The following is a 16331-nucleotide window of genomic DNA, read 5'->3' as shown; positions in this document are numbered from 1 at the left end:
CACCACCCTCCATAGCATGACTAGGCCCAGCATCATCTGCACCACCCTCCATAGCATGACTAGGGCCAGCCTCAGCTACACCACCCTCCATAGCATGACTCGGCCCAGCATCATCTGCACCACCCTCCATAGCATGACTCGGCCCAGCATCATCTGCACCACCCTCCATAGCATGTCTAGGCCCAGCCTCAGCTACCCCACCATCTCTAGCCTGACTAGACCCAGCCTCCACTACCCTACCATCTCTAGCCTGACTAGGCCCAGCCTCATCTACACCACCATCTCTAGACTGACTAGGCCCAGCCTCTGCTGTCTGCATCTCCTTACCCCCTGCATTTTGACCTCGATTTCCCCCACTTGCGCTTGTACCCTCACCTTGTCTATGGCCTTTATGTGGGCACGCAAAGCTCTTGTGCCCCAAATCCCCACATTCAAACCACCGTAGACTATCTGTGCTGGCAAAACCTGCATAGAGCCCCTCCCCATGCCTCACTTTAAAATGCACATTTAGCTGTTGCTCATTATTGTTCAGAAACATAAACACTTGCCTCCTGAACGAAACAACGTGCTTAATGGCATCTGCCTGAAAACCTGCTGACAGTACACGGAAACTGCTAGCAAACTTACCAAAACGACTCAGCTCTTTCCTAATTTGATCATCCGTAATAAACGGAGACAAATTTGCCACTACAACTCTTGTTGAAGGGGTAGAGAGAGGTGAAATTGACACCAACACATCCCTTACAAATATTCCGCTAGCAATTAGCCTACCGACCAAATTAGCCCTTTTCATGAACACAACCACAGCTTTGTTCATTCTAGAAGCAGAATGTATAAACTCAGCTCCTACCTGTTCACCGACCGCGAGCAGAACCTCCTCCACCTTAACTCCGTTCTCAGGAACACACCTGAATCCATGCTGTATTGACAGCGTCTCCTCCGCGCTAGGCTGAGAAGCCATTGCGCACACTACACCTTCCAACCCCCAGGAAAGTTACTCTGTCCTCTTCCACCCTAACTTTGAAAAAAAACTTTGGATACCGCTAAAAACAAATATTGCATTAACCCTCCACCATAGAAAATAACATGTAAAGAAAATAATCAAGAAAGTTAGTTAGGATAGAGCTCTCCACACCAAACACCCAAACTCCCAGCATGCACCGAGAGAGAGAAAGAGAGAGAAAGAGAGAGAAAGAGAGAGAGAGATAAAGAGAAAGAGAGAAAGAGAGAGCCTGTGATCGTGAACATGAAAATACTGAGATGGCTCAAAGGCAGATCCCGGTCAGCACATTCCACATGCCCATTAATAACAGTGTTTCACAGAGAGACCACAACTGCATCCCGCTTGCAGTGCATCTCCCACCAGAGACCATGCTTTTTGCACTCTCTGATGTCATTATGGTCATGTTCTCCATTCGCAGCCACAGCTTCTCTAGCATTGGAGTCAGGCTAAGCTCAGGAGCCTCCATGGGGAGCTTCAACTCCTCATGATCTGATATGGGCATGTCCATGATTTCCGGGAGGTCTGGAAGTGTGTACACAGGGACCGGAGGTAAGGGGATTCGCATCTCCTCCACTACAGCCTCCTCCTCTGCTGGTGGGGGCTGATTCACTTCCATGGGTGGGGGCTTTGGCTCTTGAGGTGATGGAGGGATGATCTTCGGTGGCTTCTCCATGGATGGTGGGGCTGGAGGAGGCAGAGGAGCACCTGGGTACATACCTGGAGAGGGTTGCCACCCTGGATGAGGCCAACGCCAAGCCGGAGCTGCAGTTCAGGGAGCAGGGGCTCAGCCACGTCAAGGTCGACACCAGGGACATCAGCACCCATCAAGTTCCCATTGACGAGTTCCACTCCAAGGTATGTTTCTTGTAGGTTTACTATGATGGCCAAAACATGCATGAATTAAGATGGAGAAAACTCACAAATGCTGATAGATTTTGTTGTGTTACTGTACATGGCATGAATATCATTTGTGAGTGCTGGTCGCCTTTATTCCTTCAACTCCCAGGTTACAGCAGCTGCCAGCCAAGACTTTTACAATACACAAGATTAACGAGAGTATCTGCAATTAGTTTCTGCATTTACTGAGCACTGATGCATTCATTACATATTGGGACCTATGCAAAATAACATTGGTGCCATGTCAAACTATTTAATGATGAAATGGAAAGGTGTCTACAGTGGTGTGAGATACTATAACCTGAAACCTGATACTTTTCTCTGTGTGAAGTTCTTTGCAACCAGCACTGTAGTGGCAGAATTGGCCCTACCAGTGGATAACACCAAACTGGCTTCAGAATCCAGTGAGTCTAACATATAAGCTATTAGCAATTAGTTACCCTTTTTACTCAAGATTGATCTGAATATTTCAGGAATGAATAAAACATTACTCCATAGCATTACAATTGCTGAAATGTCAGATATCATATTATATATTGATAGTATAATTTGATCAACTGGAGTCCAAACTAAGTGTCAACCACACGGTTTGAGAGTGAGTGGCCTGCCCCAGTCTGTGGAGGTTGACATCGTGGGGGTGAAGAGGATGCTTGGGGAGATGTCCCTGGCCAGGAGCGACCTGGAGATGCAGCTGGAGAACGTGAAGGAGGGGGTAGTTTACCTCAAGGAGAGCCATAAGAAGGTGGGTCTCGTAGTACAGTAGGGTAGCCTGGTCCCAGATCTGTCTGTGTTGTATTGCCAACTCCTATGCTGAGACAGTTAATGGCGGACTGAACGTAGTTATGTAGGGCACCTCAAGATAAAAACGTAATATTCAATATCGGCAAGTTAGACTAAATATTAGCACTACACAATCTGGTGGGTGATAACCTTCAATCTGGATAATAACACAAAACAAATCTTAAGACTAGAGAAATTTGTCAACAAAATATTACGAAAACAAGCAACACCCAAACATTGCGGAGGGTAAGAGGGGAACCAATTTCAAAACGAAAACGTGACTCTTCTACAGACACAGATGATTTCATATTTTCACCACCAGCAATGGTAAAAGTCGAAACCGATCTGTTAAAATCAATAAATGACAAACTGGGTATACTTGAATTAGTCAGTAAGGATATCAAAGAGTTGAAGTCAAGCCTCGAGATGAGTTACGAAAAAGCTGCGACATTGGAGAAGGAAACACACAAGCTAAAAGGGACAAGTCAATAAGATTGAAACTGAAGTGAATGAATTTAAAAAGGAGAACATCGTTCTGAAGAAGTCTTACTTGACATGAAGACTAGATCCATGCGAGAGAAGCTGGTACTTACTGGTATCCAAGAGGAATGAGGAGAAGTTCCTGAATCTGTAGTTAGAGAGTTCCTCCTTACAGTGCTTCAGATTCCACGCGAAGCTATCGACAAAATCCCACTCGAACCTGTACACCGCTTCGGACACAGAGGGCAAAGATAAAATAATGGTTAACGGCCTGGGTAAAATACTTGCTAGGACCAAAATTGGCATGAATTATCAGTTCCCAAAGGAAATCGCAGAACGGTGTAAAGTTCTGTATCCAATTTTCAAGGAAAATAGATTAAAAGGGAAACGAGAAGCTCTCGTCGTTGATAAACTATATATTGATAACCAGTTATTCAGAGACACAAAGACTACTCCATGGTTATTTTAAAAAAGTACAAAGTTCTTATAGACGGGTAAAATAATGAAACACAATTCTCGCCCGGTTATGGATTGTAACAATACAATAAAAAATATAGCTTTTCTATATATCTTCAAACATAACTTAATTGGAACAGACAAGCACTAATTCAGCATGGTGAAGATATACACTCAGTAAACAGAAGGCACAGTATGTGTGGATGGTGTGGTGTGTGCTTATTTGTTTTTGTTATGTTTGGGAAAGTATGGCGTTGAGTGAGAAAGGAAATGGTTGCATATCCCAGAACCAATGTATTGCTGTGAGTGGGGGTGTGAGAGAGCTTTCAATGTTGCTCAGATGATAGATATACTTTTTATAATGAATTATATGTCTTATTTATTTATTGTCCTATCATGGTGGAACTGTTTTAAAATAAATTATACATTTAATTGATTTGTTGTCCTATCATAACAACTGCTTTTTTAAATAAATTATATATCTAATGTATTTATTTATGATCCTATATTGATGGACCGGTCCAAAACCCTATACCCTAGACACCCACCTGAATGACCCAGATACTAAGGTGAAGTCCCTAACTGTTTTATGGGCCTGCTGTAAGCGGTCTGTATGCAGCCAAAATGCCGTCAGAGACCTAAAGCAGCACTGCCCCCTCAAGATTCTGAGCCTGCTTGGCAGGGTTGGTCCTGCAAAGCCAAAACCCCCTAAAGGGAGAGCATACTATACAAGGAAATTCTCAAAGCTGCTAATGAGAACCTTAACGACCTTGTACTTAGCCGGTGGGGATTCCGGTGGGGTGCCCCCACCCAGGCAGTGGCAGTGCTGGCAACACTAGCTGCAGTAACCCATGGGGAGGGGGTCACACTCGGACATTCAGAGAGGGGGTATATTATTGTGACACTGGTGGCACAAAATCAAAAGTCTGACTGCATGGAGATGCTTGGGCATATGGTCAATACTGGGGACCGTGTCGTGGGTGTTTCAGGGAAAAGGTGTATATTTGACCTCCATCATCTAGGACGTGACAATGGTTCATAAAATCTTTCAATTTCTTCCCATTTTTTTTGCACAGTCTTGCAGGCCTTCTCATGCAGCTGCAACAGTAAATGCGTTTGGAAATCAAGGCCTTTCTTGAGTTGGGCTCTGGGATGGTGCTACTGTTGAGAATGTGAGCCTATGGTTGTGTGGGGGGAAAGGGTTGAGTGTGTATGAGTGTGTGGGTGTATGTGCGTATCCCACAACTGTTGTGAAGGAGTAAAAGATGTTAGGGACAATAGAGGATGATTCACAACAACTGTTTGCTAATATAATAATTGCTTGTTATAATGTAATTTTGGTAATGGCGAGACTGGTGAGAGGTAAATCCTTTTCATAAATTGCCTACATTACTACAAATATTAATAGCTAATTATGGAAAACAAGAAACAGGATAAAAAATAAAAAAATTAAAAAAATATATATATATATATATATTTGGATGGCTATATATAATAAAAATCAAGGTGAGGGAGATAGAGATGCATTTGGCAGTTGATCTACTTCTGTTCTGTAAATGGCACTGTGTGCTCTTTTCAAAGGATGGATCACCAGTCTTTTCTAGGCTAATGGGATAGGGGGGGTCGGGGGTGGTCTGCCGGGCATTGGGATGACAAACCAACTCGGGAGGAGGAGGGATTTTAGAGGGTGGAATAGTGTGGACCAATTGGAGATTTACTTAGTAGCAATGCAAATATCATGGTACAGCTATATAGACACTAAATCAACATGTTACTTTTTAATGGTACGTTTACAAACATAGATTTTGATAAATAGAATTGAAAGTTGTGTCTCATTATGGTAAGTGGTGAAATAAGTATAGCCAGTTACAATTGTAATGGCCTAGCAGATAATAAGAAAAGACAATCAGTATTTACCTGGCTAAAAGAGAATGAATATAATATATATTGTTTACAGGAAACCCATTCAACAATTTTAGATTAAGTTTTGTGGAAGAAGTACTGGGGGACAAAATATATTTCTCCCATGGGCAAAGAAATTCAAAAGGGGTCATTTTGATCCAAATGTGCAAATTGTCCAAACAGATCATCAAGGTAGATGGATGATTTGAAATATGTTATTGGACAATGAACAGATATGTCTTATTAACCTATATGGTCCAAATAATGATGATCCAAGCTTCTTTGAAAATATATATAAGAATTGATCAACTCTACAAGCAACATTAGACTCTATTATTATGGTGGGAGACTTTAGTACGGTTTTAAATACCTCTATGGACCGGAATGGAAATCACACTACAAACCATTACCCTCAGGCACTTAAGGAAATCCTGAATGTCAAGGATATGTTGGAATTAGGACTAGGATTAGAACTAGGACAGAAGAATGTATAACTGACTTCTTCAGACATAACATAGGTACAGCAGATCCCCTTATTGTATGGGACACTTTTTTAGAGGCCATGCAATTCAGTACTCATCTATAAAACAAAAGCAATTTAGATCAAAAGAGTCCATATTAACAAAGGAAATTGAAGGACTAACAGATTTTGCTGTGAGGAGGCAGAGTCATTAGATAATTTATTTTGGTATTGTCCACATGTAGTTGATGTTGTTGTTTCCTAGAAGACCATGTCGTTCCGTGCCCCGATGAGTGGTCAGGTGCAGGTGGAGGTGGACGCGGCCCCAGCCCAGGACTTGAACACTGTCATCACTGAGATCAGAGAACAGTACCAGGGCTTGAACACTGTCATCACTGAGATCAGAGAGCAGAACCAGGGCTTGAACACTGTCATCACTGAGATCAGAGAGCAGTACCAGGGCTTGAACACTATCATCACTGAGATCAGACAGCAGTACCAGGGCTTGAACACTGTCATCACTGAGATCAGAGAGCAGTACCGGGGCTTGAACACTGTCATCACTGAGATCAGAGAGCAGTACCAGGGCTTGAACACTGTCACGTTCTTTCAAAATCGAACTCAGAAGCAGACCAGGACAAGGAGAGTAGGAAGAAGGTGAGTATTTATTTACAAGTGAATGTGAATGGGTAGATATATCCAGGTGGCGTAGCGGGCAGCGGTGGTGAGTTGATGGGAGTAAATAGGTGGATCCAATGGGGTAGCGGAATCCTCCTCCGACCAGGCAGGAATGGGGTAAATGATCCGGGTGAGTAACTGAAGACAGAACAAACGGAGGTAAGTTTAAGGCAAGGAATACGTAAAAAACAACAAAACAAATTCTATCCAACTTGAGGCTGATACTATGGCACAACATACTGTTCATGGCTAACGATCCGGCAGGGAATGGATGTCAGGTCAGAGCTTTTGAAGGGGAGAGATGATGATCGGGACAGGTGTGCAGATTACTGATGGGATACAGGTGCGGGTGAACATCGATCTCCCAACAAGCTAATTCGCCCGGCAACCAGACAGGGTGCGCTCCAGGACACCGGAAACACACTCCAGGACAGAAACACAGGCAAACACAGACTCAGGAAGCGGGATTCGTGACAAACACTGTCATCACAGATCAGAGAGCAGTACCGGGGCTTGAACACTGTCATCACTGAGATCAGAGAGCAGAACCAGGGCTTGAACACTGTCATTACTGAGATCAGAGAGCACTACCAGGGCTTGAACACGGTCATCACTGAGATCAGAGAGCACTACCAGGGCTTGAACACTGTCATCACTGAGATCAGAGAGCACTACCAGGGCTTGAACACTGTCATCACTGAGATCAGAGAGCACTACCAGGGCTTGAACACTGTCATCACTGAGATCAGAGAGCACTACCAGGGCTTGAACACTGTCATCACTGAGATCAGAGAGCAGTACCAGGGCTTGAACACTGTCATCACTGAGATCAGAGAGCAGAAACCAGGGCTTGAACACTGTCATCACTGAGATCAGAGAGCAGTACCCTGGCATGGCGTCAAAGAGCCGTAGAGAGACCGAGGCCTGGTTCAAGAACAAGGCAAGGGGACAAACACACAGACATAGAGTACGTCCCAAATTGCACCCTATTCCTGTAGGGTGCACTACTTTTAACCAAGGCCCATAGAGCTCTGGTAAAAAGTAGTGCACTATGTAGGGAATAGGGTGCATGTGCGACGTAGCCATAGTGTGTGACTACAGGGACCTGAATGCACAACATTTCATCATTATTTATATTCAAGAAATAACAGAATTGATGCTCAATAATAAATACTTATGTGGCTTTTTTATTATTATGTTTTCATGTCACATATTTGATAGATGTCTTATGAAACGTTTGTTCATGAGTTAACGATTTTGACCTGTGTGTGTTTGGTTCCCTCAGGCTGAAGAGGTGCAGCAGGAGGTGAGCTCCAGTACTGAGGTCCTGTAGACCACCAGTGTAGAGCTGAAGAGCGGCCAGTCCACCGCCAGACACCAGGAGCTGCAGTGTCCCCACTCCGTGGTAAAGTGGCATTCCCAACACAACCGATGGAGAGATCCATGGTAAGGTGGCGCGCCCAGCACGGCAGACTTAGAACTTCTTGGATGGAAGCACGTTAGTTTCTCATTTACCTGTCACATTATAAGACTCTCAGTTTGGACCCTATGCATCATGTTGCTCAGAACAAATAGGCCTGAAGAGTTTCAAAAGAAGCCACAAATGATTTTTACAGTGCCAAGGATCACTTCAGCTAAAGACATCACAACTCTTGCCCCTTGCTTTTCTGCTGTAGGGATTGAACATACATCTATTTGGAAAATAAATGCAAAATGACCTCCAGAAAAAACAAGTGTCCAAGTCAGACCTAACCAAGAAGGAATGAGGAATCAGAGTTCAGCTCAGTTCTCACTGTGTGTTCTCACTGTGGCCCTGTCCTTGTAGATGGCTCTATGGAGGGGAACCTTGCGGAGATGGAAGCTTGCTACGGAGCCATGATGATGAGCCTACAGGCGTCGGTGACAGGTCTGGAGAGCCGGCTGACCCAGATCATGGCAGACACAGAGCGCAGCTCCCAGGAGTACCAGGCCCGGCTGGACGTCAAGACCGCAGGCTGCTGAAGGGAGGAGACATTGGGTGAGCTGACCTCTCAACTCTAACCCCTTCACTCTCAGTATGACATCAGTCCTCCTCCTCTCTGATGAAGGCTGACTTGAGGATATTGTGTCCTTTGAAATCTGTTATCATGAGATTTTGTTTCATTGTGCTGATATTTGGGATTCTCCTCCTCTTTTCTCCTCGTTTTTGTTCAATGGCAGCTAACTGTCAAGTTAGATGTACCTCTATATATTGTTCCCAGTATTAGTTAGATAAATGCTCCCTAATGTTCTGTTGTAGTGCAGTGTGAGTCATTACCTGGGACAGCCTCTAGGTGGCAGTCTTTGAAAGCAGATAAAGATGGCTCTCAGCACTTTAATAATAAATAAATAAATTGCTAACGTTAGTTCAGACCATGGAATGTTTTAGCAGATGAAGGTGCATTATTATCTTGCCAGTGTTGTGTTTAACACCAGAGACAGGAGAATGTTCAGCTCTAATCAACTGATTCTCCTCAAATCAACGTGTAAAAGTGCAGGAAATCAGCAGGGACTTTAGCTGACTACCAAATGACTCCTTTGATACTGGCTTATGTGTATGTTGTTGTGCTTTGGCTGTTTTTGAGAAAATATACTAAATGCTAAGCTTACTATTGTATGAGTCTGTAACACACACACACACACACAAACAGACTCACGAATGTAGTCACGCACGCACGCACGCCGCCCGCCCACACCCACACAAAACACAATCACATACAACACAATACATGAAAGCATGCATAAGTATATGCAGGTGTATGGGTGAATACATGTGGGAGATTGAAAGAGGGAGAATGTGAAAGGAGTGAGGGAGTTTATCCTCTTTCAAAGATGTAACAGACAAAAAGCCCTGCTTTGCGCTGCCGAGTGGCCCCATCTGTTATAGGCGGCAGTGCCTGTCGCTGTTTCAATACACCACTCAACAACCTAAATAGAGCTAGTTTATGCTTCTATATTATGTAAATGCTACAGCGGGAGGAGAAACCTTTGATCAGGGCCTCTTTGTGGCGGTAAATAGTTAACGTCGCTAAAGCAGAATGAATCTACCGCGCGGGTGGGGGGGGGGGGGGGGGCGGAGTTAGAAACGCAGAGTTGGAATTGTAAATGGATTTGCTGGCTGGGATGTGATTTAAGAGCTTCTGCACCGTTCTCTCCTAGCAGTACCCTCATTTTCACAAGGTTAATGACTGCATCCCTCCAATCGTAGCAGTACTATTAGCATAATAAGTGTGTACTCTATGTGTGTAAGTCACTCCCATTGTGGGGCTGGTGCAGTATTGTTGATGGTCTGATAGCTTTTCAAGAAATACCCATGCCTCTGCCTATGGGGCTAGGGAATTAGAATTAGACTAAGTAGAAGTGATAATGGTTTCTTCTCTGTGTTGGTATTTAGTGAATGATAGCTGTTAGGGGGAATAGACTTCCTTTTCACTGGCTGTCATCTCCTCCATCAGGCCCTCGAAGCAGTCGGCAGGCCTACTGTTCCTCTGAAGAGCCTTTCAAATGCTCCATTTGCTTTCAATAGAGGTTTAATATTGACATGGTTGTGCTTCTCAAGGGTTACTATAATGCAAACCGTGCATTACGCCTTGAATGTGATGGAATAGGGTGTGCCAGGCATGGCCATTGACTCACTGCAACTCTGTGAGTCACTCATCTTGCTACAGATACACTATAATTTAGCTGATCACAGGTACCCTCTACAGACTAGGCCCTGTCTAAAAATGATTTGATGGAAAATGTAACATGGCCTTAGATACTGCACATAACCAGTGGTGTAAAGTAAAAAATGCTTAGAAGTACTACTTAAGTCGTTTTTTAAAACTTTACTATTTATATTTTTGGCAACTTTTACTTTTACTTTTACTTCACTACATTCCGAAAGTAAATAATATACTTTTTACTCCATACATTTTACCTGACACCAAAAAGTACTCGTTACATTTAGATAGGGAAAAAATGCTGTGGCTTAACCAACAATGCTCGTAACAATTTTATTCATATTTACAGATGGCATACAAGTTTGTTATTTAAGGCACATGAAAGTTCACATGTTCCAGAAGGCATTTCTGCTGAAAAACGCATTTTGATTTTAAAAAATGTTTTAAGTTCAAACGGCTCTCCTGTGAAGTCGTGACTTGTGACTCGCCTAGTTTCCTGAATCTCCTGAATCGGGTCACAGATGTTCCAATTCACACCCTTACCAAGAGAACATCCCAGGTCATCCCTACTGCCTCTGATCTGGCGGACTCAATAAACACAAATGCTTTGTTTGTAAATGATGTCTGAGTGTTGGAGTGTGCCCCTGGCTATCCGTCAATAAATAAACAAGAAGATTGCCCCGTCTGGTTTGCTTAAAATAAAGAATTTGAAATGATTTATACTTTTACTTTCGGTACTTAAGTACATTTTAGCAATTCCATTTACTTTTGATTCCTAAGTATATTTAAAACCAAATACTTTTAGACTTTTACTCAAGTAGTATTTTACTGGGTAACTTTCACTTTTACTTGAGTCATTTCCTATTAAGGTATCTTTACTTTCACTCAAGTATGACAATTGAGTACTTTTTCCACCACTGCACATAACCTGCATGGTATGCAATGCATAATGTTATTCAGAAGTTGAAGACTTCATATCAGTATTAGCTATCCAATGAAGGCCAGTATCATTTTCCTTCAGGGCCAGTGTTGCATAATATTTCCAGGCTCAATCAATAGAGAGAAACTCATCAAACACAAATAGCTTTAGCAAAACAACAACATTTATTCCATAGACTAGCATTGCCATAAGTAGATACAGACAAAGACAGCTCCTGGCCATGTGTTGTTAAGTAAGCTATGCACCCTCGTCCTCTGGTGAGTCATTGTTTGATTTACATTTCTAGAGAAGATGCCAGTTGAAAGAGGATGCTACTGAGAGATGAACAGAACAGTGATCTCTACAGAAAAGAGCAGATATCGCTTCTGCCTGGATTCATAAGCAAACTAAACTGTGATCTTAAGCAGATTTACTGAAAGGTGATGTCTTGAAATTCAGACATGTCAGCAACAAAACATACAAACAGTAGCAGTACGTCAGGAAAGTAATATCTAATCGTTGAGGGATTGGTTACAGAGGTTCAACACAGCAGAGGTATACTGTAGTGCTGGTGGAGAGGGTGGAGGCTGGAGGTTCCCCTTAGTGGGCCTGCTGGCTGGGAGTGAACAGCTTGTCCCATACCTCCACCTTCATGATGGCCCTGCCCATGGGGGACATGGTGGCCTTGATGTCCAGGTAGTTCCCTTCATAGCTGATCCCTGAGCCATTGGCTTCTTCTCTTATGAAACCTTTCTGGTCCTTTTCGTTGTACATCTCTTTATACAGTGACGCATCACAGGCTCGGCCCTTGTTGAAGATGCCCACGGCGAACCAGTTCTTGTAGATGTTGTAGTCCCAGGGCACACCGAACATGAGGGCCACCGTCTCGATGTAGTCGTTCCGGGACCTCTCAAAGAGGTCATAGGTCAGAACGCCATAGCTGCCCGTTGCCTTGGCGCTTGATTTGCTGAATGTGCAGACTTCGGTCTTTAGGGGCCTCACTGTAGGTTGGGGAGGGTTGTAGGTTTCCCCACTCTCCAGGAATACCCTAGTGAGGACACACGCACAACGTTATGCTTTCAACATTTCCTTGAATGTACAGCGTGACAATAACAATAGTTTGGTAAAGTGTGCACTCACTTTGGGTTTATGAGACAGTAGTTGTTTGTGAGATTGGTGATCTCAATGGTGACATTCCTCTTGCTGCTCAGGTTAGCGACCACGGCTTCGGCTGACTCTGCCATTTTGGAGTGGTTCTGATATGTACCTCTTTATTTCTATAATACAGAGGCCAGCAGGGTTAAGCCTTTCAGTTAGACTGCTGTGCAGAAATACATTTGTGGTTGACCCCCTGGGATGCCAAGAGGATCTGTATTCATATCTGATCCAATTCTGTCCAAAAATGTACTGTAGAATACAGTTACTGTAAGTGTCCCTCTGAAAACCTTGACTCTTTGTTACGACATGCCTTGCTCAGTGTCAAGAGGTTTTTTCTCAGAATCAAATACAGTAGAGAACAGTCTTCACTTTTCAACAGCATTTTCTTCTCTGTTGGCCGTTTGACTGATGACACACGACACGCACAGGCAGTAAACAGCCAGTTTAGAATGGGAGATGTCAGAAATGCCTGAGAGCTGTGTGTAATAAGGAAGATTTCAAGGCAGTTCTCAACAATAACAGAGCGGCTGCTCACTCTGCTCGGCTCATTAGGAAGCCTGGCTTTTTAATTACATTACTAAGTAACCGTGCAATAGCCAGTTTAGAGAGGGGAATCCGAGAGAAAATCATCACCACTTTCATTTGCAGGGAAAAGGTTGCAAATCAAACGGATGTCCGACATGTAAATTGCATGAACAGATTCACATATGCCCAATAATGAATCTACAAATTGTCATCATACCAATGGTTACCGATGGGAGAACCAAATGGAAATAAGATTTGTGTTAAAAATAGATTATGGAAAGTGTTCAAATGTAGGTGGAATACTGTCACCCTTACAATTACTATATAACCTCTAGTTTGACTTATTCCAGTAATACTCATAGTGGCCATGAAAAGGAGTAATGTCTTACCTGTAAAAGTAATAGGAGTAATATCTTACCTGTAAAAGTAATAGGAGTATTATCTTACCTGTAAAAGTAATAGGAGTAATATCTTACCTGTAAAAGTAATATGAGTATTATCTTACCTGTGAAAGACTTCTCTCAGCGTGTTCTCTCAGCTCCAGAATTTAGTTTAGTAAAACCGCACCTGAAAGGAGGGACCTTTTTTTTCACCCCCCCCCCCCTCTGTTGCAATGGTATTGTGCAACAGAGGCACTGAATAAGCTGAACAAGTAAATTCACGCACCCCTGAAGCTACGGTCATCTCTTATATGGTGCAGTTCTACAGGACGTTGGACAAGGCAGGAGACCAAGGACCATATAAATCCTGACAGGATATTGATAAATTCTGAGCCAATAGTCACTGAATCACATGGGATTATTGTATTATGGCGAGTATAAGGTCTCTTTATGATTCATTAAAAACGGACAGTTCTAGGAAACGGAATTCAATGTACAATCCTTTATTCTTAATGGTAAATATGAATGATACGTGGAACTGTTCAGTAGATCAGGTGTGTAAGTGCATGTTAAAGGTTATCACTAAAACATCTTACACCAATTCACTGTTCAATGTTTTATTAAAACAAACATGTACAGGAGCAGGAAAAGAAGAATCAAGTATTGTGAACAATTAGACAGTAATATCTTCCAGTTGATAAATATTTATTCATTGGATAACATTAACCACCTAAGTTGGGTGATTATTATATTTAGTACGTGATTATGCATAAATATAAATTCTTTCCCTGCTGTGAGTTGGTCAAATGGCTCAGCTACCAGCTTGTCTACCCTTATTAGTGCCCCATTTTATCATAGAGCTCCACCTTAATGATGGACTTCCCAACATTGGACATGGTGGCCCTCAGGTCTACGTGTTGGGCCTTGTACTCCACCCCTGACCCACTGGCCTCTGATCGGACAAACTTGCTGAAGTCCTTCTCCTTGTACATGTGGTTGTACAGTTGCTTGTCGCAGGCACGCGCCACCTCGAAGACGCCCACCCCCAGCCAGTTCTTGTAGAAGTTGTAGTCGTAGGGCACGGAGAACATGATGGCCATGCGTTCTGAGCACACGCGGCTCTGCATGTGGAAAAGGTCGTAGGTCAGGACCCCCACGGCGCCCGTGGCTGTGTCGTCATCCTTGGTGAAGGAGCACACCTCTGTCTGGGTGGTGCGGACGGTGGGCTGGGGTGGGTGGTAGCAGAAACCACTGGACATATACACCCTGGGGCGTTAGTAATGGGAATGGGGAGTCATTAAAGTTCAAATTGATTATCTGAACATTCATGTTGCTGATAAAATGCAAAACCTTACAACTGGACTTAAAGTTGTGTGACTGTACACTTTTTCACTGTCCCTCTACTTTTAGTCATTTCACTGTTCCTTTCTTTCTGTCCAGCCACTCTGTGCTGATGGATGGAGTGTGAGTGCTGCTATGGATTCGTAAGCAACACAGAGTGAGCCAGCACGCGGTGTGCAATGAGCCACATTGTGTCACTTCATGATGGATAGGTGGATGTACTCAAAGCCATGATACACATGAAAACCACCCATCCCAAGAGAAGCCTGTCATAAAATATATTTACTCTGAGAAATTCCACCGAAAAGTAACAGACAAATAACAATCTGAGGATGGACAGCTGGTTTGTTATTTGGCGAATTCATTTATTTTCCATAGTGGTGTACTGTATGTAATGTAAGGAGATTAGAGTATTGAACGTCAACATACTTGGGGTTGATGAGACAGTAACCGGTGGTGACATTGGTGAGCTCTATAGTACAGTTCCTGTTGGTGGTTAGAGTGGCTGAAACGGCCTCTGCGTTCTCTGGCATCTTGGCTGGTCTGAGCGAGTTAGAGGGGGAAAAAAGCTGTATAGTGGTATTTAGATGTGTGGAAACAGAGTACGTCTGGAGTGTAAAGATAATGACAGCTGAAGACATAATATTTCTCTCATGAGAGTAGCTTTGCCAACACAATCAAAATAACATTCATTAAAAATCTCTTTAATCTTCCCTTTCAAACTCGAACCTCAGAACGGTTTGCAGGCAGATGCATGTTTCTAAAAGTCTAGGCAAGGTAGCAAACAAACCATTCTGATCCCAATGCATCACTTGCTAAATATTGTAGCAGGCAGAAGATGTGAATTATGATGAAGACAATGTAAAGATATTCACCTTCTAAGTTCAGAAAAGTCCAGTTGTGTCAGGCAGAGTAGAGTAGATTCGTGTTTCCCCAGACTGGTGGAGGAGAGGAGGAATTGGCTGAAGTCACACCTACTCCGATTACACTTTTGCGTGTTCGTGCACAAACACAGGTGTGGCACGGCACACAGAAAACGAGGGATCATTTTGAACGAGAGCAGACGAGAAAATAATGAAGAACAGGAAATACTGCATTCCAATGTAATAGTTTGGACTTTTCCTGTATTTGCCAGTGTTCTACTGACTACTGCTAGTTCTTTTACATCCACTACTAAGGGAGAAGATATTTTAGATTTGAGAAAAAGTGTAAGGGATTTGTGCCAATGAGACTGTTGTAACAAATGCCAGCACTACAACACTCATAGCACATTCCGCAGTACTGTGTTTTGTGCTCTGACATGATGAGTGAGAACAAATTGAAAACATTGCAGGTCTGGGTAAGATGTGGGTTCTGCATCTGTACATGTGCATGCACTGACCTGCAACAGATTCCTCACAGCCTGGTACCACCCTATCACAGCAATGCATTGTGACACAGCCTTTGACACACCCCAGCTTCACAAACCTCTCCCTCACTCACACTTGTCAATGGAAAAAGTAACACACCCTTTTTTTCATGTAAAAACCGAGCGGGGCAATAATTACTCACCATCGACTGAGAAACACCAGTGGATACTGGATGTCCAAAACGTCTGCTGGTTATTGGTGGCTGGGAATGACAACTGAAGGAACAAGAGCTACAAATGTGTGCATTGGAAACCCATGTAATT

General features: G+C 43.2%; 2 protein-coding genes and 1 pseudogene across 5 annotated transcripts; 1 reads left to right on the top strand and 2 right to left on the bottom strand.

Moving 5' to 3' along the window:
- Positions 1 to 1398: 1398 nt before the first annotated feature.
- Positions 1399 to 8339, top strand: LOC115103499 (keratin, type I cytoskeletal 13-like; annotated as a pseudogene).
- A 3078-nt stretch (positions 8340 to 11417) lies between these two features.
- Positions 11418 to 13549, bottom strand: LOC115104145 (DELTA-stichotoxin-Hcr4a-like). 2 transcript variants are annotated; one of them, XM_065006456.1, is made up of 4 exons: positions 13444 to 13498; positions 13328 to 13356; positions 12396 to 12532; positions 11418 to 12303 (listed from the first exon to the last, which is right to left on the bottom strand). In XM_065006456.1, exons 3-4 carry the CDS (start codon positions 12497 to 12499, stop codon positions 11856 to 11858), a joined length of 552 nt encoding a protein of 183 aa, XP_064862528.1. In that variant the 5' UTR covers positions 12500 to 12532; positions 13328 to 13356; positions 13444 to 13498; the 3' UTR covers positions 11418 to 11855. The 2 variants fall into 2 exon arrangements, with proteins under 2 accessions (XP_064862528.1, XP_064862527.1); XM_065006455.1 differs by lacking the exon at positions 13328 to 13356 and having other exon boundaries at positions 13444 to 13549.
- Positions 13550 to 13919: 370 nt separating this feature from the next.
- LOC115104144 (uncharacterized) lies at positions 13920 to 15722 on the bottom strand. 3 transcript variants are annotated; one of them, XM_029625382.2, is made up of 3 exons: positions 15535 to 15722; positions 15089 to 15202; positions 13920 to 14584 (listed from the first exon to the last, which is right to left on the bottom strand). In XM_029625382.2, the coding sequence occupies exons 1-3, from the start codon at positions 15705 to 15707 to the stop codon at positions 14155 to 14157; spliced, it is 717 nt and encodes a 238-aa protein (XP_029481242.2). In that variant the 5' UTR covers positions 15708 to 15722; the 3' UTR covers positions 13920 to 14154. The 3 variants fall into 3 exon arrangements, with proteins under 3 accessions (XP_029481242.2, XP_064862526.1, XP_029481243.2); XM_065006454.1 differs by having other exon boundaries at positions 13920 to 14569; XM_029625383.2 differs by having other exon boundaries at positions 15089 to 15228; positions 15535 to 15623.
- Between the last annotated feature and the right edge of the window lie 609 nt (positions 15723 to 16331).

Source organism: Oncorhynchus nerka, linkage group LG21 (genome assembly GCF_034236695.1).
Source record: "Oncorhynchus nerka isolate Pitt River linkage group LG21, Oner_Uvic_2.0, whole genome shotgun sequence".
Lineage (NCBI taxonomy): Eukaryota > Metazoa > Chordata > Actinopteri > Salmoniformes > Salmonidae > Oncorhynchus > Oncorhynchus nerka.
The sequence above is the reverse complement of the archived record's forward strand: the minus strand, read 5'-3'. Positions and strand labels throughout refer to the sequence as shown.